Raw genomic sequence first — 27,678 nt, forward strand, 5'->3', positions numbered from 1 at the left:
TTGGGGGGTTAACTTCTCTTCTTCCCCAGTGATCAGTTTCTGGGTGTAGGGCGGCAGCTTCCCCCCCACCATTTTGAAGCAGGGCAAGAGAGTCATGGAGGAGAAGGATGGCTGCTGGGAAAAGCCCATAATTCACCTGGGGTGTCTCTTGGTGGGCTGACCAGGCTCCCTTTAGCACCATCCTTTCCAAGCAATGGTTCTAGTCCCTGTTGTTGTTGGCTCTCAAATAGGTTGGATTGATGCTGGAGGATTAATGGGCGTTCTGGCTCTCTCCCTTCTCTCCCTCCCCCCCCCCACCCTCTCTGGCCGGGGCCCTTTCCAGGTAAGAAGGCCAAAGCCCCTACCCCGCAGGAGGCCATCCAGAAGCTGCGGGAGACGGAGGAGGTGCTGGTCAAGAAACAAGAATTCCTGGAGCAAAAGATCCAGCAGGAGCTTCAGTCGGCCAAGAAACATGGGACGAAAAACAAAAGAGGTGAATGGAGCAGTGGAGGGAGATATGGGGAACGTGGGGTCCGGGAAGGGGGCCGGTTAAGGAAACAAAAATGGAAATTTCCTTCATCCCTAAAGCAGCAGCTTTGAAAGGGCTTTTCTTTCATAAGGACTAGAAACTTAGCAGTGTTAAAAGAAAAATAAAGAAAATACACCGCTTGTCGGTTAGCAAAAATATGTTATATAGAAAGTAAAATGTTACCAAAAAGTAAATGTCATATACAGTGGTGCCTCGCAAGACGAAAAACCCGCTAGACGAAAGGGTTTTCCGTTTTTGAGTTGCTTCGCAAGACGGTTTTCCCTATGGGCTTGCTTCGCAAGACGAAAACGTCTTGCGATTTTTTTCGCTCCCCCCCCCCCTTTTTCTAAGCCGCTAAGCCGCTAATAGCCTTTTAGCCGCTAAGCCTTTAACAGCCGCTAAACCGCTAAGCCGCTAATAGGGTTGCTTCGCAAGACGAAAAAACCGCTAGCCGAAGAGACTCGCGGAACGGATTATTTTCGTCTTGCGAGGCACCACTGTATAAATAAAATTAAGTGGTGTATTTTCTTTTTACTTTTGTGATGTGATATTTAAATTCAATTATACACACACACACACACACTAAAAAAAAGAAACTTAGCAGTGTCAAAATGAAAGCCGGGGGATTTTAGGGAGCTGTGTGCCTGCTTCCAGCACATCCTACATTTCTGAGGAATGGGACCCTGTAGCCTTAGGGGAGGAAATGGAGGGTTTGTAAAGTTTAAGTGGTGGGCTGTGTCAGAGAGTAAATGGAACTGATGATGATGATGATGATGATGATATGCCAGCCACTCTGGGCAGCTGTCAACTGAATATTAAAAACAGAATAACGCATTGCCTCTTTCCCTCCCTTCTCGAACCAGCTGCCCTGCAAGCCCTCAAGCGGAAGAAACGCTACGAGCAGCAGCTGGGGCAGATCGACGGGACCCTCTCCACCATCGAGTTCCAGCGCGAGGCTCTCGAGAACGCCACCACCAACACCGAAGTGCTCAAGACCATGTCGGACGCAGCCCGAGCCATGAAGGAAGCCCACCAGCACATGTGGGTCCCGAGGCTGTGGGGCCTTCAGGGCAGGCTCCTGTGCTGCCTGGAGGGGGGGGGGAGGGAGATGGGGTGCTTGCGTGGAGCCTGGAAAGGGCAAAAGAGAAGGCAGAGAGAGCAGCAAGCCCCAAGTGCGAAGGAGGAGATCATTTCCGGCCACGTGCATCTTCTCTATTTAAAACACAATGCTAGCAGTTGTGGCTTCCCGCAAAGAATCCTGGGAGCTGTAATAATAATAATAATAATAATAATAATTTATTATTTATACCCCGCCCATCTGGCTGGGTTTCCCCAGCCACTCTGGGCGGCTTCCAAAAGAATATTAAAATACTGTGATACATCAAACATTAAAAGCTTCCCTAAACAGGGCTGCCTTCAGATGTCTTCTAAAAGTCTGGTAGTTGTTGTTCTCTTTGACATCTGGTGGGAGGGCGTTCCACAGGGAGGGCGCCACTACCGAGAAGGCCCTCTGCTGTAGTCCAATAAGGGTGCTGAGAGACCCCATTATTCCCCTCACAAGAGCTATGGTTGTCGGGGCGGTTTAACAGCCACTTTCTCATCCCGGGGGATTCTGGGAATGGCTGCTCTGTGAGGAGGGAATAGGGCTCTCCTAGCGAGGCTCAGTGCCCTTACCAAACTACAGCTCCCAGAATCCTCTGCCCAGGCCACGCCCCTTGTTGGGCCATCTCTGAGCCCCCCTCCAGTAAGCTTACCTGGCAGTAAGCTTACCTGTCTGGTCTGTGTCTTTGACTGGGGTCAAACCAGGATGGAGAGGCTTGTGTGCGTCCAGACCTGTGGCCCCCAGAAAGGTGCCCTGGTGGGATTGCGGCCCTTGGCTAAAGAAAGGTTCCCCTTTCAAAGGCTGGCTCCATCCTTCTTAGTCCTGCCTTGTGGATTTTGCCTCGTGGCGGCTGCTCGCATTTTCGGACCTGGATCTCGGATTTGCTCGGTCTTCCAGCTCCTTTGGCCTCCCCCGCTTCCCTCGAGGTGGAGCTTTCCTGGTGCAACAGCAAAAGCAGCCCACCTGCCCCTTCCGCTGTGTCTCACCCTCTTCCCCCACCCCGTCTCTCCAGGGACATCGACAAAGTGGACGACCTGATGGCCGAGATCACAGAGCAGCAGGACATCGCGCAGCAGATCTCCGACGCCATCTCGAAGCCCGTCGGCTTTGGGGACGACGTAGATGAGGTAACGTCAAAAGCGGGGGACCCTCACTAAACATCTTCCAACACAATAATGCCCGCTTACACCACAAAGAACTCATAACCCACCTACTTTCAGCAGCCAGAAACACCATAACCAGACACTGGAGAGACCTGTCAGGCAGTAAGCATGGACCAAGGGTACCAAATAGTATGGGAAACAGCCCTGCTAGAAAAATTAACCAATAAACTGAAACTGACATGGGGACAAATAGAAGAAGACACCTTCACCCCGGTATGGCTCCCCTTTACACAGCCCAACAAGGCAGTGACAAAAATCCACCAACGGCATACAAATCAATATGGCTAACCTGATCCAAAACACACCCACCCACCCCACTCACACACGAAAACAAAGTTCAACACAGCCAATCACAAATGAACAACCACACCCTAGGCCATCCCCAAACTCTCTCACCACCAAAGGAACACAAGTGAAGAGCAAAGAACCTGCACAAGCGACACTGACACAAAACCCCACATAAAGTACAGTGGTACCTCGGGTTACATACGCTTCAGGTTACAGACTCCGCTAACCCAGAAATAGTGCTTCAGGTTAAGAACTTTGCTTCAGGATGAGAACAGAAATCGTGCTCCGGCGGCGCAGCAGCAGCAGGAGGCCCCAATAGCTAAAGTGGTGCTTCAGGTTAAGAACAGTTTCAGGTTAAGAACGGACCTCCGGAACAAATTAAATACTTAACCCAAGGTACCATTGTAGAAGCCTCGCCACCCGACCCCACCCCCACTCATCTCCCCCCCCCCCCCCGCCTCTTTCCCCCTTGTCTTCCCAATGTCTCAACAAATGAAACTGATTTGTAAAAATGTTGCATGGAAAAATATATATATATATGAGAGAGAGACATTGCACACACTTTTGTAAATCAAGAAAATATTTAATAATAATAATAAAAAGGGGAGGTCCTCTCCCTCATGAAAAGTGGAGGAGGGAGTTCGGTTATGGGTCTGCAGATCCGCCTTGGGGGTGGGGGGCTGAGCCCCAGAGGAGTGGGGCAGTGGGCATTGGGAGGGGGGGAGTGGCAATGGGTACCTGTTTTGTGTTTCTACTCATCCCCCTGCCTTTGCTTCCCTCAGGACGAGCTGTTAGCTGAGCTGGAGGAGATGGAGCAGGAAGACTTGGACAAGGAGCTGCTGAATGTTGGGGAACCGACCCCTGAGCTGCCCAGCGTGCCTGCCTCTCGCCTGCCCAGCGTGCCAGGTAAGGGGGTCTGGGGAGGCAGCGAGGTGGGCACAAGCCCCTGGGTCTTGGGATGGCGTCGCCTGCTGTTTCAGCTCCCCCCAAAGCCCTGGCTTTGCCAACCTGGGTCACTCCAAGTGTGACTGGACTACAACTCCCATCATGCCTCTGGCTGGTGTGGGGCGGCAGTCCCAAAAGGATCTGGAGAAAGTGAGTGGACGTAAAGTGGAAGCGTACAAAAATAAGCATCATTTTCCACCTGAATGTAGGTTCTGCTTCATTTCGAAAAATAAAATTTTATTTTACGGCTTATATTTTGAATTGGATAGGTATGGGGGCTCCAAAAGTTTTTAAGTGCTTAGGGTCTCCAAAGGTCTTAATCCAGCCTGGATATTGTGATATTTTTTTAAAGAGAAGGCCCTTTGTATGTGTGTGTGTGTTCTTCTTGCCGTAACCTTACACAAACCACTTTGTGACGTCTGCCTGAAAGCGCTACAGTCGTACCCTGGTTCTCGAACGCCTTGGTATGTGTACGTTTTGGCTCCTGAACGCCGCAAACCTGGAAGTAAGTGTTCCGGTTTGTGAACGTTCTTTGGAAGCCAAACATCTGACATGGCTTCCGATTGAGTGCAGGAAGCTCCTGCAGCTAATTGGAAGCTGTGCCTGGGTTTTCGGACTCCCGGAACGGATTAAGTTTGACAGCCAAGGTACCAGTGTATCTTCTTTGGCGATCACTCGTAGCCAAGTAAAATGGTCTTCCATAAACCACAGCTTTAACAGTGAGGCCGTAAGTGAGGCCAATTCTGGATCCACACATCCTTCCACAGTGGAGACATAGGTCTCCAGGCAGGAGCTGATCACAGTGAGGGTTTGCCAAGCGTGCCTTCCTCTGAGCACGTTTCTCCCTTGCGTCCTGAGTTCGAGTGTCTTCAAAGCCCATATAAATCCAGTAAATAAACAGTTACCCCGAGGCAAGGAGTTAAGTAAAGGCGGGAGCTCCAAGGACCGTTTGAAAGAGGGTTGAAGTTTTGGGGCGCCGTTGCTACATTTTGATTTGATTTCATCCTTTCCCTCCCTCCATTCAGGCAGCCCTGTTCAGGGAAGTTTTCAATGTGTGACATTTTAATGTACCGTATTTTTCGCTCTATAGGATGCACCAGACCACAAGACGCAGCTAGTTTTTGGAGGAGGAAAACAAGAAAAGAAATATTCTGAATCTCAGAAGCCAGAACAGCAAGAGGGATCGCTGCGCAGTGAAAGCAGCAATCCCTCTTGCTGTTCTGGCTTCTGGGATAGCTGCGCAGCCTGCATTCGCTCCATAAGATGCACACTTACTTTTTAGGAGGGAAAAAGTGAGTCTTATAGAGCAAAAAATACGGTCTTTTTAATCTTTGATGGAAGCCGCCAAGAGTGGCTGAGGAGACCCAGCCAGATGCGCAGGGTACAAATAATAAATTATTATTATTATTATTTTGCCAGCCTCAAAAGTGCCCGCCTCTGCCTCCGCGGTGGACGACGACGACGACGAAGAAATGAAGCAGCTCGCCGCCTGGGTGTCGTGATGCATTGTGGGAAATTCCCTTCCTTCCCTCCCTCCCCTTCCTTGGAGGGCTGGGAAGACGGGAGAGGACCTTCCCCCCCCCCTGCCTTCCTCCTTCAGTTCCAGATTCGGGGAGGGGTGGTGAACACCGACGCCCCCACCCCCTCCGCCCCGCCCCTGCCTGAAATAACCTTACGTGCCGAATGTAAAGAGTTTTATATAGACAGATTTATATATATGAAATATATATATATATATGAACAGATTGTATCGTGGGGAGGGGAAAGGGGGCTTGCCTTGGGAACGGGAGACCGGCCCCGCACCCCCCCGCGTTACCCCTCTGTAAAACTCGAGGACCAAACTTTGCAAGCGTATCTTGGTGCTTGGCCCTTCCCAAGCAAACCCGGGACCCTCTCCGCAGTTGTAAACATGTGAGGGGGCTTTGGTGGGGCAGGGAGGGCGAGTCCCCCCTCCCCAGAAATGAGGCAGAGGGGTTTCCACGGAGTTAAGTTCTCCCCCTGCACTCTCTGCGAGTGGGATTGGGGCCTGTGTCAAATTGTGGGGGTTCAGTGTTCCTTCGCTCCTCCTGTTTGCTGGGGGGGGGGGCTCCATGCCTCACGCCTTGGTCATTCTCCCCCCCCAGCCTCTTAACTTTACCAGTGCTACAGATTTTCTCCCCACCAGCATGTGAATTTAAAAAAATGATGATGATGAATGATGCCAACCCAGCAGGGTGGGTGGAACTGTGCCAAGAGGGTGGGGGGGTCTGATGCGAACAGGTACGTTCTCTCTTTCTCTTTCTCTGTTCCTATCGACAGCGTGTCTGTTTAAATGTGGCTTGGGGTGGCGTTTACATGTTATTTGCACTCGGATCTGTGCTAACCCGCTAACTTTTCGGAAACTTTTCTCTCTCTCTCGTCTTCGTCTCCGTCGTTAGTTTCTTCTTCTTCTTTTTGTATCTCCTCGTGGCCAAGAATTCGGAGGGGGAAGGGGAGGGATTTCCGCCCCAACCCGCACCCCCCCTCTCACGCGCACATGCTGCAGTGGCCTTTACGACGACAACTCTGAAAATAAACGTGGCCGGAAATTTTTCTGCTGTTTCGTTGTTCGAAGGACGGGGCTGGGGAGGGAAGCGGCGCTCTTCGAGTCCTCCCCTCCCCTCTTGGCTCTCTCTACGCCCTCCTGGATTGGACAGAGTGTCCCTCTGTTCTGCACGCTGCCCAATCAGATGTGCCCAACGAAGCCACTGCCCACCCTTCTTTGGCCCTCTCCCGTGCAATTAGAGGTAGACTGCTCTTGAGCTTGGAGGCTCTGCTCAGTTACTGCGGGTAAGAGCGACCGCCAGATCTCTGTTCCCATTCCTCACTGGAAGCTATCAGCACACATTGCTACATCTTAATTTAAACTATAGCACTTAGATTTTCTCATACTCTGAACCCGGCCTTCACTTTCATTGGTGTTTGCTGGGCGTGTTTGCTACTCACTTTGCATCATTTATAAGCTTCCCCACATACACTGCCCTGCCTGATTTTTAAGGTAAAGGGGCCCCTGACCATTAGGTCAAGTCACAGACTACTCCGGGGTTGCGGCACTCATTTCGCTTTATTGGCCGAGGGAGCCGGCGTACAGCTTCCGGGTCATGTGGCCAGCATGACTAAGCCGCTTCTGGTGAACCAGAGCAGCGCACGGAAACGCCGTTTACCTTCCCGCCAGAGCAGTACCTATTTATCTACTTGCACTTTGACGTGCTTTCGAACTGGTAGGTTGGCAGGAGCAGGGACTGAGGAACGGGAGCTCACCCCGTCGCGGGGATTCGAACTGCCAACCTTCTGATCGGCAAGTCCTAGACAGTGGCCACCCGCTAAAATGGCACCTTTTTCAAAGAGCCACGTGGGGCTGAAATGGTCTGCTTTCTGAAACACAGGAAGGCACTGCGGACTGTATAGCACGGACCAACGACTTTGTGTTTTGGTCCTCCGCTTCCTAGATCCTGCTGAAACCCTGCATGCTGTACGTTGCCACATTTGCTATTGCTAAGGTGGCTTTTCTGCAAACTCCCAATTTCCTCGCTGGGGAAGGAGCTGAGCTCAGGAACACAACAGAGGGTCATTCGCACTGCACTTGGCGAGCGGGCGGAGGCTGAGGGAGCCGGGAAAGGGCCCAGCCCAGCCTGGCACTCCTCTCAGTGGACGTCCGGGGAATCCAACCACCAAAGGCTGTGTCGGCCGGCTGTCGTCCCCCCATGTGGGCTGACAGGCAGCATAGCATAACTCAGAAGGGGGGGGGGGGCGCTCCAGGGGCGGCAGTGGCAAGGCCTGGGCTAGCACAGCAGGTTCTATTCGCCCTCTATGCCCTGGAGGCTGGCAAACTCTGCTACACCACTGATTCCAGCTAAACATCAGGAAGAATTTTCTCACGGGAAGAGCAGTTCGACAGTGAAACGGTCTCCCTCGGAAGCTAGCGGATCTCCTTCCTTGGAGGTTTTTAAGCAAGTGGTTGAGTGGCCACATGTTGTGGAGGGATCTGGTTGAGATTCCTGAGTCGCAGGGGGTTGGACTAGATGACACTCTGGGTCCCTTCCAGAGCTACCATTCTGCGAAATCGAGAATCGCAGCCTTGGCTCAGTAACCCCGGGGAATATATATACAGTGGTACCTCGGGTTACAAACGCTTCAGGTTACAGACTCCACTAACCCAGAAATAGCACCTCGGGTTAAGAACTTTGCTTCAGGATGAGAACAGAAATCGTGCGGCGGCAGCGGGAGGCCCCATTAGCTAAAGCATAGCTGTCAACGTTTCCCTTTTCAAAAGGGAAATTCCCTTATTCCGAATAGGATTCCTCGCAAGAAAAGGGAAAAGTTGACAGCTATGAGCTAAAGTGGTACCTCAGCTTAAGAACAGCTTCAGGTTAAGAACGGACCTCCGGAACGAATTAAGTTCTTAACCTGAGGTACCACTGTATATGATGGTTCATGGTTTGTTTTGTGGGTGCGCGTTAATAGAAGAAGAAATCCCAGTGAAAGGATGAGCGTAAAGGTCCGTTAACCACCTTCCCAAACTGACTTCCGAGAAACCCTAAAGGACTGTTCTGTTTTCGGTTTTAATCTCGCATTTCAGAGATGGCACCCAAACGTCATTTTCCGAAACCTGCTGCTGCTGTTGTTCCTTTAGGCCTGATGAAGAGAAGGGGCTGTGACGCTATTTCTGGCTGTTCCCTGCCCTCCTTTTCCCCCCTACGGTCCCTGTGCACACCCTAGACCACCCACCCCCTGGACTTTCACCCCCCCCCCCAAGAAAATATCACCCGGTCACTGCAGGTGAGAGACTCCAGCCTGAGATCTCCCCCCATCCCTTGTTCCAAGAGGTCTCCCCTCCTTCAGATGGGCTTCTCCTGGGTCTTAGTCCCCTTGATCTGCCCGGTGCTGCGGGTCCGGCTGGCGGCCTTCTTTTTGTCCGGCGTGAAGGTGAGGGAGCGGGACTTGGTGGTGCTGGGCGTGGTGGCGTTCTTGCTGGTGTCGGCTGCCCGGGGTCCGCAGATCGCTTCCAGGGCCTTGATCTCGGTGGTCGGCTTCTCAGCCAGGAACTTGAGCACCCAAGGGACTTTGAGCACCTCCAGGATGTTCAGCCGCTTGGAAGCAGGGCGCAGGATGCGGTGGACCAGTTCCTGCAGGGGAGAGACGGACAGGCGATTTAACCGCTGCAAAAGAGGAGCCTGCCGGATCAAGCCAGGTAAAGATAAAGGGACCCCTGACCATTAGGTCCAGTCGTGACTGACTCTGGGGTTGCAGCACTCATCTCGCTTTATTGGCCAAGGGAGCCGGCGTACAGCTTCCGGGTCATGTGGCTAGCATGACTAAGCCGCTTCTGGCGAACCAGAGCAGCGCACGGAAACGCCGTTTACCTTCCCGCCGGAGCGGTACCTATTTATCTACTTGCACTCTGAGGTGCTTTCGAACTGCTAGGTTGGCAGGAGCAGGGACTGAGCAACGGGAGCTCACTCCGTCACGGGGATTTGAACCGCCGACCTTCTGATTGGCAAGTCCTAGGCTCTGTGGCTTAACCCACAGCGCCGCTAAATTCGCCTGCCTGTTCTCCCAGGGGGCTTGTGGGAAACCTGCAAGCGGGATTCGAACACAAGGGCCCTCTCCCCTCCTGCGGTTTCCAGCAACTGGCATTCAGAAACATGGCTGTGGAGGCCGAGGCCAGCCGTCATGGCTGGTAAAAGGTAAAGGGACTCCTGACCATTAGGTCCAGTCATGGCCGACTCTGGGGTTGCGGCGCTCATCTCGCTTTATTGGCCGAGGGAGCCGGTGTACAGCTTCCGGGTCATGTGGCCAGCATGACTAAGCCGCTTCTGGCAAATCAGAGCAGCGCACGGAAACGCCGTTTAGCTTCCCGCCAGAGTGGTACCTATTTATCTACTTGCACTTTGACGTGCTTTTGAACTGCTATGTTGGCAGGAGCAGGGACTGAGCAACGGGAGCTCACCCCGTCGCGGGGATTCGAACCCCTAGGCTCTGTGGTTTAACCCACAGCACCACCCGTGTCGCGTCATGGCTGGTAGCCATCCACAAAACCATCCACAAAAAACTCTCAGCTAAAAAGATCTTCACTGTACGAGAGGCAACCGATTAAGCAACTGAATTTGCAACTGGGTGAAAACAATTGTTCCAAAGTGGAAAAGCAGGTTTGCTTTCGGTTTTGGATTATTCCCTTGTGCGTCGCAGGAGGCATCGTCTATAAAGAGGCCTTCGTTAGATCTGAGGTAGGAGGAAAGATGTGCCCTGCCAGGTCTTCTTGGACTCTAGATCTAAACATCTCCTGCCAGTGTGGCCAATGGTCTCAGGACAGCCGGCTGTTGTAGCCTTTACGATGAGCTGTTTGGCCACAACTTCCCCATCCCTGCTCAGGGAAAAAATTACGCCTGTCATTTACTTTCTTGGGCTCCATGATCACTGCAGATGGTGACAGCAGTCATGAAATTAAAAGACGCCTGCTTCTTGGGAGAAAAGCAATGACAAACCTAGACAGCATCTTAAAAAGCAGAGACATCACCTTGCGGACAAAGGTCCATATTGTCAAAACTAGGGGTTTTCCAGTAGTGATGTATGGAAGTGAGAGCTGGACCATAAAGAAGGCTGATCACCGAAGAATGGATGCTTTTGAATTCTGGTGCTGGAGGAGACTCTTGAGAGTCCCATGGACTGCAAGAAGATCAAACCTCTCCATTCTGAAGGAAATCAGCCCTGAGTGCTCACTGGAAGGACAGATCCTGAAGCTGAGGCTCCAATACTTTGGCCACTTCATGAGAAGAGAAGACTCCCTGGAAAAGACCCTGATGTTGTGAAAGATGGAGGGCACAAGGAAAAGGGGACGATGGAGGACGAGATGGTTGGACAGTGTTCTCAAAGCTACGAACATGAGTTTGACCAAACTGCGGGAGGCAGTGGAAGACAGGAGTGCCTGGCGTGCTCTGGTCCAGGGGGCCACGAAGAGTCGGACACGACTAAACAACAACAACAATCTTCGATTCTAGCAATAGATTTTTTTAGGGGGGTCAATTTGGATGATGCCCAGGGGTCCCGAACCTGCGCTCCTACACCTGCAAGGTTAGAATCTGCAAGAGGAAACCAGTTCCTTTGTTCAGGTAATGGTCTTGGTGGCCTCATCAGCATCTTAAGGCGTTAACTGGGAAGAGATGTGTTGCCATAGCGACTACTCAAGATGCTTCCAGGAAGGTGTAAGCACTTTCCGAACTCGCCTGGCTGGATGCCACATGATGCTAGGAAGGAGAACCAGGCAAGTTGGTTGTGAGTTTTGGATGATGCTGGAGAGACAGGGGCTTGTCTTGATGTGTGCTGGACTCGTAATCATGAACAGGCAAGATCTTCTGGAGTGTTAAGGCTGTATATCTGTGTAATATGTATAGCCTAAGGACACTGCAGTCTCCGCTGATCTTAATTTCCAAGGAAACGCAACCAAATTGCAGGTAAGCGCCGGAGTCTCTCGCTGCTCAGAGACCAAGGTGTGCACAACCGTCCTTTGCATTGAACAATACTTGAAACGGAAAAGCTTCTGTCTGGGACCTGGGGTAGCTCAGTCGGTAGAGCACGAGACCTTTAAATCTCAGGCTTGTGGGTTCGAGACCAACATGGGGCAAAAGATTACTGCATTGCAGGCAATTGGATTAGATGACTTGCAGGACACCTTCCAACTCTACAATTTTATGATTTAACTGGGATGGTCTTAGTAACAGGTTGTTTGAAGAAAAGAAAAAAACAATAGTTCATCTGGCCATGTTTCTCCGCCCCCCCCCCCCCAAAAGCCCCAATGAAAGCTACGTCTGTAGCAAAATCTAGCAAGGGTCTCAGTGAAGAGGAAGCGAGTTCTCCCTCCAATTTTTGGAGCTCTAATCCGCTTCTGAATTTACCCAAGTTCTCTCTCTCACAAACACACCTTAGCAACAGCCATCTCGCGGGGAAGACCGTAAACCGTAGAGGACGCAGTCTAACCTTTTTGTACTCCGCAAACCATCATGCATGTTGTTGCTGCTTAACGACTGATGCTAGAAAAATGCAACCTGTGCTGCAAATAGAAGTAGTACGACTCATGCAACACGTTGGCGACTAATATACACACAATAATTACCTCCCCCCCCAAAAAAAAATAGGGATGTGGGTGGCGCTGTGGGTTAAACCACAGAGCTTGCTGATCAGAAGGTTGGCGGTTCGAATCCCCGTGACGGGGTGAGCTCCCGTTGCTCGGTCCCTGCTCCTGCCAACCTAGCAGTTCGAAAGCACAAAGTGCAAGTAGATAAATAGGTACCGCTCCAGCGGGAAGGTAAACGGCATTTCCGTGCGCTGCTCTGGTTCGCCAGAAGTGGCTTAGTCTTGCTGGCCACATGACCCGGAAGCTGGACACTGGCTCCCTCGGCCAGTAAAGCGAGATGAGCGCCACAACCCCAGAGTCAGCCACGACTGGACCTAATGGTCAGGGGTCCCTTTACCTTTACCATTAATTACCAAAATAATTATACATTCTTTATTGATCGTCTGAGAAAAATACAAAACCTTGTGCAAAACCACAGAAACTTACCCAACCTAAGATGAACTTATAATGTCTAATTTCAATAGATTTTTCAAATGCTTGACTCAGTCTTTTGTTTTCTTTATCTCTTTAAGTAAGTTCATAAAGATACCAACAAAGGGTAAGTTTGGTGTTGTTCACAATACTGAGAGATGCTAGTGAAGTTGTAGATGAATGTTCATGAGGTTGTAGACAGGGTGCTGGCGTTTTGCACCTGTTTCGCCCTGGCAGTCCAAGTGAGGCCGCTGATTGCTAAGCAAATTGGTCTCTTAAGCTTAAGCCAAGAAATACTATTCATTATGAAATTGAATATCAATATACCGTATTTTTTGCTCTATAAGACTCACTTTTTCCCTCCTAAAAAGTAAGGGGAAATGTGTGTGCGTCTTATGGAGCGAATGCAGGCTGCGCAGCTATCCCAGAAGCCAGAACAGCAAGAGGGATTGCTGCTTTCACTGCGCAGCGATCCCTCTTGCTGTTCTGCCTTCTGAGATTCAGAATATATTTTTTCTTGTTTTCCTCCTTCAAAAACTAGGTGCGTCTTGTGGTCTGGTGCGTCTTATAGAGCGAAAAATACGGTACATATCAAGGCTTTGATATTAGACCACTGAAGAAGCCCAGAAAACGACCTTGGGAGTGTGTTACCTGCAAGCCCCAGTAAAAGAGCCCCATCGGGCCTTACATTCTTAAGGTTCGGGGAGTTGGCACATGATTCCGCACGCTGACCTAAGGAGGCGACAAAATCAGGCTCCCAGGAAGGAGGAGGGGAGTCACGGGAGTCGTGTTCATTTCCCTCCGGGATCAAACAACAAACTTTAACCTTTTGAGGCATCTTGCGGTCCTCCTAACCCAGGGGTCCTCAAACTACGGTCCGCAGGCCAGATCTGGCCCGCCCGGTCCTGAACCCGGCCTGCCCAGCAATTGCAGAACCCGCCGCTGTCTAATGGGTCTATGTCGAAAGGAAGTATGGCGTCCTGTGCCTGAGCATGACCTCTGCATCCAGCCTCCGTTGATACCGCAAGTAACTCTTGCGTGCAAGAGGAGGGATGATGCGATCCTGCACACACAGGCCGGTGCTTTTGCATTCTCTCCTTCTATGCTCTGTGGCTGAGAGTTTTCTGTTGACATTGAAACTGTCAGTCCGATTTACCAAATGGAATTGGCCGAACTACAAAATTGTGAAAGACACATTCAAATCAGGCAGCCTCACTAATTTTTATGCATCTCTCCCCTCTAAGACATATCTTAATCTCAGGAACCGTGCACTCAAAATCGCAACCATCTCTGGCAGCACCTATGTCTGTGAACAGGGACGCGGGTGGCGCTGTGGGTTAAACCACAGAGCCTAGGACTTGCCGATCAGAAGGTTGGCAGTTCAAATCCCCGCAACGGGGTGACCTCCCATTGCTCAATCCCTGCTCCTGCCAACCTAGCAGTTCAAAAGCATGACGTGCAAGTAGATAAATAGGTACCGCTCCAGGAGGAAGGTAAACGGAGTTTCCGTGCGCTGCTCTGGTTCGCCAGAAGCGGCTTAGTCATGCAGGCCACATGACCCGGAAGCTGTACACTGGCTCCCTCGGCCAATAAAGCGAGATGAGCGCCGCAACCCCAGAGTCGGGCACGACTGGACCTAATGGTCAGGGGTCCCTTTACCTTTACCTATGTCTGTGAACAGACTTTCCCCCGAATGAAACATGTGAAATCTCCAACCAGATCCAGACTAACTGATAAACACTTGCTACGACTAATGACATATATGAAACCGGATACTGACTATCTCAGGAGCCAAAAGCAAGTCCCATACTGAAATACTTAAAAGTTTATGTTGATTAAAACCGTTCTTCAATTTAAATATTGTATTGTTTTTCCTGTTTTTGTGCACTATAAATAAAATATGTGCCGTGTGCATAGGAATTCATTATTTTTTTCAAACTGTAGTCCGGCTCCCAACAGTGTCTGAGGGACAGTGAACTGGCCTCCTGTTTAAAAAGTTTGAGGACTCCTGTTCTAAACGATTTACAGTGGCATCTGGCTTTAGAGCTTGTTTCCTCAGATCTGGGTGACATATTTCTCCTGCCGCAGCCCGCAAGAGCCAACAAGGCCACCCCAAATTGGTGAGGAGCCCCGATAAATTTGGACTTCTGCCGTGGGCGGGAAAGAACCCTCCAACTCTGCCTGCGGCTGGTATTTTTTGCCCTCTTCTGAACTCCCAGGAGCTGGGCGCCCACCTCCTTGGTCAGTCATGTCTTGCCAATCACTGGAAGCTGCTGACGTCGGGAGAATGAAGGCTCCAGGAGGAAGGCGCCGTGAGAGTCGGGTAACAGCTCTTGTCCATGCTTAGAGGAAGCAGGTGATCAACCAGGGTGTAGCTGGCATTCCTGCCACCCCCGTGATACAGCCTCAGGGTGCTGGGTGGGTGGAGAGGTTCACGCAGGGCCAGCCTCACAGTAAGTACGCCTGCTGCAGTCGAGAGTATCGGCGCTGCAGCCAGGCTGACGTGTGAATGGCACTGGCTGGAAAAACCGCACCTGTTGGATTTCTGCCTGTTCCAACCCAGTTAAAGGCCCAAGGAGGAGATCTCAAAAGAGAAGATAGACAGGGACTGGAAGGTGTTTAAAGGATACTTGCAAAACCATATTGAAAAATCAGAACTCCTATTAGAATAAACAAGTTCCGTTTTAAATACTGGAATACTAAATAAGATGGATAACGATGTGCAATAGAAAAAGGAGCATGAAATTAGGTTAAAGGTGTGTGAAAGAAAGTAATAGAATGGAAAGAAATTGCAATTGAGTAGACTGGAAGTCTAACACAAAGGTGGGGTGAGGGGTGGTGGATGGGAAAAGGAATTATCTGTGGGATTGAGTGTAGGTATGTTTGAACATTTTTAAGGACTGTATGAAATGTATGTTTGTATATTCACAATATGTGTGTATTAATGTTGAATTATTTTAAGAATAAAAACTTTTTTTAAAAAAAAAGCCCAAGGAAGAGAAGCTGTGAGTTGAGGGCAAGGGGAGAGGAGACAACACCTCTTACATGAGGACCCCAGAGTGGCTTTTTAGGGGGCAGGCATAGAAGCACCACCGTCCCGCACCTGCCCCCTAGTGGCTTTTGAGGGTATTGATGTAGCACCCATGCAGCAGCACCCCCTAGTGGCATTTGAGGGTATGGACACCATTGCACAAGTACCCCATAGTGGATTTTGAGGGCCTGGATACAGCACTCCCACATCAGCAGCCCCTACTGGGGTATGGGCACCACACCGTTATCCCATGAGTAGGTAAAGGTAAAGGACACCTGGACGGTTAAGTCCAGTCAAAGGCGACGATGGGGTTGCGACGCTCATCTCACTTTTGGGCTTAGGGAGCCGGCGTTTGTCCACAGACAGCGTTCCGTGTCATGTGGCCAGCAGGACTAAACCGCTTTTGACGTGACGGAAACCAGAGCACACAGAAACGCCGTTTACCTTCCCACTGCAGTGGTACCTATTTATCTACTTGCACTGGTGTGCTTTCGCGCTGCTAGGTTGGCAGGAGCTGGCGCAGAGCAACGGGAGCTCACCCCGTTGCGGGGATTCGAACCACCGACCTTCTGATCAGCACACCCAAGAGGCTCAGTGGTTCAGACCACAGCGCCACCCGCGTCCCTAGTGGCACTCAGTGGTATTGGCACGGCGCCCCCTGGTGGCTTTTGTGGGTACGGCTCCTAGGTGTCGCGCCGCTCACCTTGATTTCCTCGTTGATCTGGAGGTGGCTGGGGAAGCTGACCTCCTTCTGCGTCTCCCGCAGCAGCTTCTTGAGGTTGGTGTCGTCGAAGGGCAGGTGGGCCACCACCAAGGTGTAGAGGATAACCCCCATGCTCCAGATGTCGGAGAGAAACGGGTTGTAGGGCAGGCCCAGCAAGATCTCCGGGCAAGCGTAGGCGAAGCTGCCGCAGTAGGTCTGGCTCAGGTGCGAGAAGCAGCTCATCATGCGGTAGGACGGCGTCGGGGGAGGCTGCGTCTGGGTGGACACCATCTTGGAGAAGCCAAAGTCTGAGATCTTGATGTTTTCGCGCTTGTCGAGGAGAAGGTTCTCGAGTTTCAGGTCCCTGCGGTCGGGAAAGGGCAGAGGGAGAAAAGGAAGGAGACAGGGATTTGGGTGGGGATCTTAGGGGAAGTGGGTTAAACCTGCAGAACTTTCTCATAGGGACATCCCAGCTTCAGACTCCAGTGTGGAAAGGATATTGCAGAGTTGGAGAAGAGGAGGAGTTTGGATTTGATATCACGCCTTTCAAAGCGGCTAACATTCTCCTTTCCCTTCCTTCCCCACAACAGTCTGTGAGGTGAGTGGGGCTGAGAGACTTCAGAGATGTGTGACTGGCCCAAGGTCACCCAGCAGCTGCACGTGGAGGAGTGGGGAATCGAACCCGGTTCACCAGATTACGAGACTACCGCTCTTAACCACTACACAGCACTGACTGAGAGACTTCAGAGAAGTGTGACTGGCCCAAGGTCACCCAGCAGCTGCATGTGGAAGAGCGGAGACGCGAACCCAGTTCCCCAGATTACGAGACTACCGCTCTTAACCACTACACCACACTGACTGAGAGACTTCAGAGAAGTATGACTGGCCCAAGGTCACTGCATGTGGAAGAGCGGAGACGCGAACCCAGTTCCCCAGATTACGAGACTACCGCTCTTAACCACTACACCACACTGGCTCTCTGGAGAAGGTTCAGAAAATGACAACCAGAGAGATATTATTTTTTTTGGGGGGGGGAATTCCACTACAAAGGAAGTCTGGAGCTCTGGGGACTACTCCTTCCCCCAAAACGGGGCTGGATAAAAGCAAGTGAGAAGAAAGAAGACAGACATTTATTAAATTAAGCAGGGCATAGAGGGAAGTTTCGCTCCCTCTCCCACAATGCTAGAACTCCTGAACATTGCACAAAGCTGAATGTTCAGGACAGATAAAAAGAAGGATGTTATAAGAATTCTAAGGTCTCAGATATAAAACAAATGTTTATAAATGTACAAAGCAAACACATAAGTATATAAGCCACGTGTCTGAAATAGTACAGGAGAACAATCCTGATGCCATTTTGACTCTCCCAAATTGACCTCAAATATTTCTCTGCAAGGAGGAAGGAAATGGGGAAAGCTTTCCAATTGTCTTTCGATTGTAGGGGCTTACACCTCTCTTTTCAAATACAGTCTGGCAAGTATCTGTTATCAATATGCATGAGAGATTCGGGAACTAAGTATTTACCATCTCAAAGGAATGGCCAGGCTACCCAGAAAAGGCAATCAAGTAAGGCATGATCAGGTATCCTGGCAGACAGGAGAGAAGCAACACTCTAATTTCTGCTGTAGACCACCTCCTTCTGTCATGGATGGATGTATGATTTTTTTTGGGGGGTGGTCTTGGGCTACAGGGCGGGCAATTTCAAAAGTCTATATAAGGGCTTGTTCTGTGTTTTCTCCTCCCTCCTGCGTGTGGTAAGTAGGGACCCTGTTGCAACAGTTTAATAAAGATCAGGCTTACTAGCTGCTTTGCTTCTCATAATTATCTGTTTGGCCAGTTATTTTCTCCTACTGATAGAGAACCTACATAAGGACTCTGTATGGCAGGGGTCAGTAACCTTTTTCAACCATGGGCCGGTCCACCGTCCCTCAGACCATGTGGTGGGCCAGACTATTTTTTTGGGGGGGGGGTGGATGAACGAATTCCTATGCCCCACAAATAACCCAGAGATGCATTTTAAATAAAAGTACAAATTCTACTCATGTAAAAACACCAAGCAGGCCCCACAAATAACCCAGATGCGCTTTTTAAATAAAAGGACACATTCTACTCATGTAAAAATAGGCCTATTCCTGAACTGTCCGTGAACTGGATTGATAAGGCAATTGGGCCTTATCTGGCCCACAGGCCTTAGGTTGCCTACCCCTGCTGTACGGGCTCTTGGGTACCCCATAAGGAAAAGGGAGCAGTTTTTTCTTATAACGATTTGGCGAGCCAGCCAGGAGTTGAGGGCTGTTGATGGCTACTAGCCAGGATGGCTGTTCTCATCCTCCAAGGAGCATAGCTGTCAACCGTCCCTTATTTGGCGGGAAACTCCCTTATCCCAGCGCCGTGTCCCGCTGCTGTCCCTTAATGATGATGTCCCTTAAATTTCCCGGGTTTCAAAGGAAGCAGCTCCTCTCCCTCCCTCCCTGCCAGCCAGGGAGGAGGGAGGCTCCAATTGTGTTGCTTGGCTGCGTTGCTCACCCAATAAGGAGTCTGAGAACGACTGGGGGGTGGAGCTTGCATGCCTTGTGCCAATCAAATCGGCTGCGTTGCCTGGGGACTCGCCTTTGCTCAGCGCTTCCCAGCGGAGAGGTGACGGTGGTTTCCCTTGCTGCATCCCCTTTGCCAGGTTGCTGCGCTGTGGGAACCTTTGGCTGCTGGCTGGGCTTTCTGCCTTTGGCTCGGAGGGGCTCAGAAGCTGAACATACCTGTGCCCGGAAAATCCCTTATTTTGGCTGCTGATCCCTTATTTTCGAGGCTGCTGGTCCCTTATTTTCAAATCTGTAAGTTGACAGCTACGCCAAGGAGGCAGACAGGAAGTGCTTCTCAGTGGCGTAGCGTGGGGGATGCAGGGGGGGCCGGCCGCACCGGGCACAACATCTGGGGGTTAGGGCAAATCCACGGGTTAGGGGGCGCAAATCCACGAGTTAGGGGGCGCAAATTACTTGCCTTGCCCCGGGTGCTGACAACCCACGCTACGCCACTGGTGCTTCTGAACACCGATCAGCTGTGTGTGCTTTGAATGTGACATGTGTACAGTAGATCTGGTGCACACACAGCCCAGGTCTTAAAAGTAGCTGCTTCTTGAGGCAGCTTTGAGGACTGCCTCTTTCCCCGGCCTATCAACATTTCCTCCATTTACTCACCGGTGCACGATGCCCTTGCCGTGCAGATAGGCGATCCCCAGAGACAGCTGAGAAAACCACTTCCCGGCCAGGGCCTCGGAGCAGGCGCCCGATTTCTGGATCCACTCCAGGACGTCGCCACAGGGTGCCAGCTCCATGATGATGTAGTGGCGAGAGGTGGTCTCGATAGCCTGGTAGAAACTGATCACGTATTTGTGGCGCAGGGTTTTCATCACCTGGAGGGCAAGGTGAAACATGCGCTTTGTCAGAAAGGATCCGGATTAAATTTGTTTCAGGAAAACCCTTGGTGTATGCAGGTGTTCGCATTATAAACGATGGACTAACAGATGGGAAATGGAAGCGGATCCTGCAAACTCTTATGGTCACAAAAAGAGTTATATTATGAGGCTGGAGGAATAAATATCCACTATCAACTACTCATTGGCTTGAAGATCTGTCTGCCTTCTCCATGTATATCTTGCAACCCTCAGTCTTGTTTCAATATCTATTTGGACATATGGGTTATGTTAATATACAGTCGTACCTTGGATCTTGAACGCCATGGCTCCCAAACAAATCGGCTCTCAAACAATCGAAACCCAGAAGTGAGTGTTCTGGTTTTCTAACAATTTTTGGAAGCCAAACGTCCAGTGCAGCTTCCGATTGGCTGCAGGACCTTCCTGCAGCCAAATGGAAGCCGTGCTTTGGTTTCTGAACATTTTGGAAGTCAAACGGTTTCTTCTGTTTCTTTTCCCCCCCAAGAACTACTCAAAGGGTAGACCTTCTATGGAGCTTAAATATTGAGGTGGACCTGAACTTTATTTGCTGTTGGTGCTAAGGGGCAAATCTGATTATTTTTTATGCTGATGGTTTCTTGCTTTTTTTTGTTGCTTTTGAGGGAAAGAGGGGGTTACCTGTTTTATTGCAAGCATAAAATAATACTTTCATATACACTGTGTTTCACACAATTTGTAAAACTACTCCACACTGAACTTTTAAAGTTTCCCCCCCAAAATTTCTATTTTTCCTGGGGGGAAACGGGGTTTGTGTGTGTGTGTGTTTTCCCCCCTTGTGGCTTTAAAATTTCCAGAAGTTTTTCATCTCTAGTCGTATGGGAGACAGGGGTTTAGGTTTTGTTTTTGATTATTGTTTTTGTGGTTTTATATTTTGATTTTATTCTGTAAACCGCCCTGAGACCTGCAGGTATAGGGCAGTATATAAATTCTAACAACAACAACAATAGGATTGTTTTTATGGTGTTGTTTGCTTCTTGTTATATGGGGGGAAATTGATTTGCCCACATCTGACACCACTGTGCCCCTTTCCACTCACTAGGCTCCTCCTGCCAGTTCTTGTGAAACTTTTTTTTATATATGCTACAAAGCTTTAGGCTGAACTATATTATGCCTAGGGACGCGGGTGGCGCTGTGGGTAAAAGCCTCAGCGCCTAGGGCTTGCCGATCGAAAGGTCGGCGGTTTGAATCCCCGCGGCAAGGTGCGCTCCCGTTGCTCGGTCCCAGCGCCTGCCAACCTAGCAGTTCGAAAGCATCCCCGGGTGCAAGTAGATAAATAGGGACCGCTTGCTGGCGGGAAGGTAAACGGCGTTTCCGTGTGCTGCGCTGGCTCGCCAGATGCAGCTTTGTCACGCTGGCCACGTGACCCGGAAGTGTCTCCGAACAGCGCTGGCCCCCGGCCTCTTAAGTGAGATGGGCACACAACCCCAGAGTCTGGCAAGACTGGCCCGTACGGGCAGGGGTACCTTTACCTTTACATTTATATTATGCCTGCTGAGGTTGTACAAATATTCCTTTATTTGCTTGGGGGATTCAGAGTTGCATGTTTCAACATTTATTCTTGGGGTTGCAACCCGTGCTAGTCAGGCAGGAAGTTTTATAGTAAAAAATGTTGACGCCCAACCATATTAGCTTTATATGCTTTTGTTGACGGAAGCAACTCAAAGTTGCCTCGGCAAAGACCTGATAATGTATTTTATGGTGGCTTGGCAAAGACCTGATAATATATTTTATGGTGGCAGTGAGACAATGAAACAGCAAATAGTAGAAAACTAAGGCTGGATTTTCCGTGAACAGATCGTGTGCCAACGTCTGGTGAAATGGATTAGCAGAAAAAGTTACGGACAGACTGAAACATGTCTGGGACCGATTCCCTTCACAGAACGACGATTCCCAGAGTTCCCGGGATCAATTGTTTAACCACTCTGAGAATTGTACCTCTCTGAGGGGGAGCAGGGATTACCTTAGAAATCTCTGTACCCAGAACAAACTACACTTCCCATAATTCTTTGGGGTGTGCTTTAAAACTATGTTGTGTACACTTAAGCCCTGCCTGCCCTATGCATTCAAAGCAGCCTCATAGCCCTTTAATAGTTCATGGTTTCCCCCAAAGAATCCTGGGAAATGTGGTATGCTAAAGGGGCTGAGAATTGTTGGGGGACCCTATTTCCCTCTCAGACCTACAATTTCCAGAGTTCTCATTGTTATGAGAATTATAAGGTCTAAGATATACTGTAAAATAAATGTTCATAAATGTACAAGGCAAACACACAAGCATAAGTATAGTGTCTGAAACAGTACAGGAGAGCAACCCTGGAGCCATTTTGACTCTCCCAAAATGACCTCAAATACAGTGTTACCTCAGGTTACATACGCTTCAGGTTACATACGCTTCAGGTTACAGACTCCGCTAACCCAGAAATATTGCGTCAGGTTAAGAACTTTGCTTCAGGATAAGAACAGAAATTGTGCTCTGGCGGCGCGGCAGCAGCAGGAGGCCCCATTAGCTAAAGTGGTGCTTCAGGTTAAGAACAGTTTCAGGTTAAGTACGGACCTCCGGAACGAATTAAGTACTTAACCCGAGGTACCACTGTATTTCCTTGCAAGGACGAAGGAAATGGGGAAAGCATCCATAAGCACATACAGTGGTATAATAATAATAATAATAATTTATTATTTATACCCCGCCCATCTGGCTGGGTTTCCCCAGCCACTCTGGGCGGCTTCCAACTGAATATTAAAAACAGTACAGCATCAAACATTAAAAACTTCCCTAAAGAGGGCTGCCTTCAGATGACTTTTAAAAGTAAAATAGTTGTTTATTGCTTTGACATCTGCTGGGAGGGCATTCCACAGGGCAGGAGCCACTACCGAGAAGGCCCTCTGCCTGGTTCCCTGTAACCTTACTTCTCGCAATGAGGGAACCGCCAGAAGGCCCTCGGAGTTGGATCTCAGTGTCCGGGCTGAACGATGGGGTACCTCTGGTTACGTACTTAATTCATTCCGGAGGTCTGTTCTTAACCTGAAACTGTTCTTAACCTGAAGAACCACTTTAGCTAATGGGGCCTCCTGCTGCCGCCGCGCCGCTGGAGCACGATTTCTGTTCTCATCCTGAAGCAAAGTTCTTAAGCCGAGGTACTATTTCTGGGTTAGCGGAGTCTGTAACCTGAAGCGTATGTAACCTGAGGTACCACTGTAATCCGCATGTCTGAAATAGTACAGGAGAGCACTCCAGAAATCATCTTGACTCTTAATGACCCCGAATATTTCTCTGCAGAAGGAAACATCTTGGAAAAACCTCTCCCAATAAGTTCTTTTCACTTACAAATCCAGCGAAAAGAGCACATTTTATGCACGAATAGGAGAGGTGTATGACAATGGTTTCGGAAACTCAAGTGTTCGTCATTTTAAAAGAATGTGAGTAAAACATTATCAGGTATCTTGACAGACAGGAGACAAGCCATGCACTCAGATTTCTGTTGCAAACCGCCTCTTTCTGTGAGGCTTGCATGATGCTTTTGGGTGGTCTTTGGCTAAGGGGTTGGGCAATTTCTAGTCTTTAAAAGCTGTTACACACCTTTGTTCTGGATCCTTGCAAGGGGGGAAGTGGGACTGTGATGCAACAGACAAACAAAGATCTCCCTTGCTTTCCTTCTACTGGTTCCTACCTCCACACATTTCCCCCTTGACCGAAAACAGACTTGGGGACACTGAAATCTCTCGATGCAGAGTTGGGTTGCAAAAGAATAACCCCAGTTTGTTCTATAACAATGTGCAGCGCAGATGGGATCTCAGACTCCGCTGCCCAGTTTCCCCATAGCTCCAGCAAATGGAAAACTATCCAGCCAGAGCCTTTTATTGACCTCTAGGATTGAAGGCACCCAGCATCTGCAAATAAGCAATGTTTGTTCTTCAAAAGGGGAAAGGAAATTAACATATGCAAAGCCATAAAGCCCAAAGTCAACATTACATTGAAGCCAGGGACAGCTGGGAAGGGTTTCTGATTTCAGATCTCCTGTGGCTCGCACTAGTAAGAATGTGGGGTTTATTCTGTTCTCTTGATAACAGAAATTTAGCACCGAGAAAAGATTGACATCTCGTGACTCCTCTGGTGTGTCCTCAAAATTGCAGTCCACAACTCTGCCCTTCCTCCAGTGGTCCACAAGCTTTGTTTAGGACTTTAGGTGGTCCGTGGCTTGTCTGCGGCCTTCGCAGCTGAAGACGGGAGACGGCACAGCCATCACACAAAATATTCATATGGATTTTTAACTGCATTTTTTAATCTCTCCGTTTCGTGTTGCAATTTGAATTCTACGGGGGCCAAAATGGTAAAACAGCAGAACAGGAAATGCTTAAGAAATAAAAGAATAACAATAAAAATCGTGCTGCATCTACCACACAGCTCATTACAACTGTTGCAAGAAGCAGGAAAACAATCATGTGGTCTGTGAGGAAGACCCTCCTCAATTTTAAAGTGGTCAATTGGGAAGCAAGTTTGGGAACCACTCTAAGATGTTACCATAAAAGTAGGTTGTCTTCCCCGCCAGTAGTTTATTTATAACTCGGTGCTGCTTGCACAAATTTTTCACAGTGTCCTCATCAAAACGCCATTCCATATTGCCCACCCCATTTAATCGGGATTTGCCATTTTGCTGTTCCTCCCACAAATCTCTTTGTGGAGGAATTAAAGAACCTTTTAATGAGGGTGAAAGAGGAGAGCGCAAAATATGGTCTGAAGCTCAACATAAAAAAAAAGAAGATCATGGCCACTGGTCCCATCACCTCCTGGCAAATAGAAGGGGAAGAGATGGAGGCAGTGAGAGATTTTACTTTCTTGGGCTCCATGATCACTGCAGATGGTGACAGCAGTCACGAAATTAAAAGACGCCTGCTTCTTGGGAGAAAAGCAATGACAAACCTAGACAGCATCTTAAAATAGCAGAGACATCACCTTGCCAACAAAGGTCCATATAGTGAAAGCTATGGTTTTCCCAGTAGTGATGTATGGAAGTGAGAGCTGGACCATAAAGAAGGCTGATCGCCGAAGAATGGATGCTTTTGAATTATGGTGCTGGAGGAGACTCTTGTGAGTCCCATGGACTGCAAGAAGATCAAACCTCTCCATTCTGAAGGAAATCAGCCCTGAGTGCTCACTGGAAGGACAGATCCTGAAGCTGAGACTCCAAGACTTTGGCCACCTCATGAGAAGAGAAGACTCCCTGGAAAAGACCCTGATGTTGGGAAAGATGGAGGGCACAAGGAGAAGGGGACGACGGAGGACGAGATGGTGGGACAGTGTTGTTGAAGCCACCAGCATGAGTTTGACCAAACTGTGGGAGGCAGTGGAAGACAGGAGTGCCTGGCGTGCTCTGGTCCATGGGGTCACGAAGAGTCGGACACAACTAAACGACTAAACAACAACAAACCCACAAATCTCTTAGATTTCCCAAGGGACACAACAAATCTGGATTAAACGGGGGCAAGAAATTCAGAGCAGCATTTGGACGGGGGTGACACCACGAGGATGCTCAAAACACACATGCCCGAGCCCATGGCAAAGCGCCCTGTGGAAAAGCTCAGGGCTGGAAGGGGTATCCACGCGGCACCATGAGAATAACAACCTGTATCTCCCTCGGCAGGAATTTGGTGAGGTAATCCTCCGAGGCCTTCTTCTTGGAGATGATTTTGATGGCCACCATCGTCTTCTGCTTGGCGAAATAGGCTTCGTAGACGGTCCCATAGGAACCATGGCCGATCACTTTGCCGACCTGGTAACCATACTGGTCCATCACAGAGACGTAGGGCGTGGAGGCCGAATGTTCAACCATGATTGAAGTCTTGTGTGCTGCCTCAAACCTCCTTCAACCAGCCAGTGGCTTCTTGCTTCAGCTCAAGGTCTACGGGGAAGGTGCTCAATACTGCAAAGAATTGTTAGGTCGGCGGTGTCTAATGGGAAGGCAATAGACCCAACCTGGTGTGGGAAGGCTGGCTGGTCAATTTCTCCCACTGAAAGGGAACTGGGTGGCACGTTTTTCTGCCTTAGCGATGGTGAGATCCAGTGGATCTCACCCTACTTGTGTCTGGGATGGGCGAATCCAAGTTGGCACCCTTCTTTGCGATAGCTTCAAAGGAGGTGAAAAGGTCCAGCCTTCCGGGCCCCCCGCCAACAACACCTTAACCCCCCGCCCTCCACCAACCTGGATTCCCCCCGGTATTCCGATGATGTCATAGCCGCGTCCCAACATTCCGCTCGTGCCCATTGGTCGGCAGGGTTCCGGTTCCTTGGCTGGCAATGGGGGATTGTCTCGAGACAAAGGGTGCAGGCGCTGCGTCAGGATCCCAGGCCCTCGCCTTGGACAAAAACGCAGTTGCCGAAAAATAATCTCGCAGCACTGCAGGGCCTTCAGCCGCAAACATGCGTTGAATGGAACTTCCAAATTGGGCTCAGGAAAGGAGTTGAGGACATATACATGGGGGTTAGCCAGGATTAAAGGGGAGATATTCGGACGCAGCTCCTTGAACCAAGGTCCGCATAAGGTCATGGGTCACCGAATTCAATGCAGCCCTCTGTCCATTTTGTGGTATGTCAGGTACTTACGACACACACCCCATTCCTTTTACTCAGGTATCTTGACAGACAGGAGACAAGCCATGCACTCAGATTTCTGTTGCAAACCGCCTCTTTCTGTGAGGCTTGCATGATGCTTTTGGGTGGTCTTTGGCTAAGGGGTTGGGCAATTTCTAGTCTTTAAAAGCTGTTACACACCTTTGTTCTGGGTCCTTGCAAGGGGGGAAGGGGGGGGCTGTGAGGCAACAGTCAAATAAATGTCTCCCTTGCTTTCTTTCCACTGGTTCCTACCTCCACACATTTCCCCCTTGACCGAAAACAGACTTAGGGGCACTGAAATCTCTCGATGCAGAGTTGGGTTGCAAAAGAATAACCCCAATTTGTTCTGTAACAATGTGCAGCACAGATGGGATCTCAGACTCCGCTGCCCAGTTTCCCCATAGCTCCAGCAAATGGAAAACACACCATCTTTTCAGGGATGCTATGTGATACAATACGATACCATAATCTTTATCATCAGAGCTGATGGGCTCCATTCAGCTTGTCTGGACATTATTTTTGGAGGCTTGATTTTGGAAAGAGAAGAGCGATAGGTCTGTGAGATTTGCAAACCAACCCCATGCACCCTGACCTCAAGGTAAACTAAATGTTCACAGAGTGTTACTCCTGGGGCCTCAGTCTCCATCGCCTAACATCAGCTTGTCAATGAGATTTATAGGCATTTCCTTTACAGTCACTGAGTGTCTATAAAGGTAAAGGGACCCCTGACCATTAGGTCCAGTTGTGGCCAACTCTGGGGTTGCGGCGCTCATCTCGCTTTACTGGCCGAGGGAGCGGGCCTACAGCTTCCGGGTCATGTGGCCAGCATGACTTAAGCCGCTTCTGGCAAACCAGAGCAGCGCACGGAAATGCCGTTTACCTTCCCGCCGGAGCGGTACCTATTGATCTACTTGCACTTTGACGTGCTTTTGAACTGCTAGGTTGGCAGGAGCAGGGACCGAGCAACGGGAGCTCACCCTGTCGCGGGGATTTGAACCACCGACCTTCTGATCGGCAAGTCCTAGGCTCTGTGGTTTAACCCACAGCGCCACCCGCGTCCCCTTGAGTGTCTATGGGATGCTGTTATATTGTATTCTGTTAATTATCCACCTTTCACCTTGGGTTCCCAGGGTGATTTGCAACATTAAAATAAAATCATAGAATCAAGGAATTGCAGAGTTGGAAAGAATTCTGAGGGCTCTCTAATTTGACACCCTCAAGACGTGCCTCCCCCATCCTATTTGAAACTGCTTAGCTTTGTCACCACGTTGTTGTTAACAATCAATTTGGCCTTTTGTTCTGAATAAA

The 27,678-nt window shown here is 49.8% G+C and overlaps 2 protein-coding genes across 2 annotated transcripts in view; one reads left to right on the top strand and one right to left on the bottom strand.

Moving 5' to 3' along the window:
• The window catches only part of TM9SF1 (transmembrane 9 superfamily member 1), a 41,624-nt gene that overhangs the window by 382 nt on the left and 13,564 nt on the right, over positions 1 to 27,678 (top strand). The window contains exons 2-10 of the mRNA XM_077917813.1: positions 323 to 472; positions 1,372 to 1,549; positions 2,623 to 2,737; positions 3,844 to 3,967; positions 5,426 to 5,505; positions 8,867 to 9,215; positions 10,214 to 10,251; positions 14,914 to 15,071; positions 16,285 to 16,525. Coding sequence (XP_077773939.1) covers positions 323 to 472; positions 1,372 to 1,549; positions 2,623 to 2,737; positions 3,844 to 3,967; positions 5,426 to 5,505; positions 8,867 to 9,215; positions 10,214 to 10,251; positions 14,914 to 15,071; positions 16,285 to 16,525 — 1,433 coding nt within the window. The remainder of the gene's footprint in view (positions 1 to 322; positions 473 to 1,371; positions 1,550 to 2,622; positions 2,738 to 3,843; positions 3,968 to 5,425; positions 5,506 to 8,866; positions 9,216 to 10,213; positions 10,252 to 14,913; positions 15,072 to 16,284; positions 16,526 to 27,678) is intronic.
• On the bottom strand, positions 8,188 to 27,624 carry TSSK4 (testis specific serine kinase 4). Its single transcript, XM_028703378.2, has 4 exons — positions 25,385 to 27,624; positions 19,492 to 19,706; positions 16,301 to 16,664; positions 8,188 to 9,150 (listed from the first exon to the last, which is right to left on the bottom strand). Exons 1-4 carry the CDS (start codon positions 25,589 to 25,591, stop codon positions 8,863 to 8,865), a joined length of 1,074 nt encoding a protein of 357 aa, XP_028559211.2. The 5' UTR covers positions 25,592 to 27,624; the 3' UTR covers positions 8,188 to 8,862.

The sequence above is a fragment of the Podarcis muralis genome, chromosome 13, assembly GCF_964188315.1.
Source record: "Podarcis muralis chromosome 13, rPodMur119.hap1.1, whole genome shotgun sequence".
NCBI lineage: Eukaryota > Metazoa > Chordata > Lepidosauria > Squamata > Lacertidae > Podarcis > Podarcis muralis.

Bases quoted from the DNA above. Each gene is read 5' to 3' on its own strand.
- TSSK4 (XM_028703378.2), bottom strand. From the start codon at position 25,591: ATGGTTGAACATTCGGCCTCCACGCCCTACGTCTCTGTGATGGACCAG. The intron at 19,707-25,384 runs GTTGTTATTCTC...CTTGCCCTCCAG, and splicing joins TCCTGCCGAGGGAGATACAG to GTGATGAAAACCCTGCGCCA. The intron at 16,665-19,491 runs GTGAGTAAATGG...TCCCGACCGCAG, and splicing joins GGCAAGGGCATCGTGCACCG to GGACCTGAAACTCGAGAACC.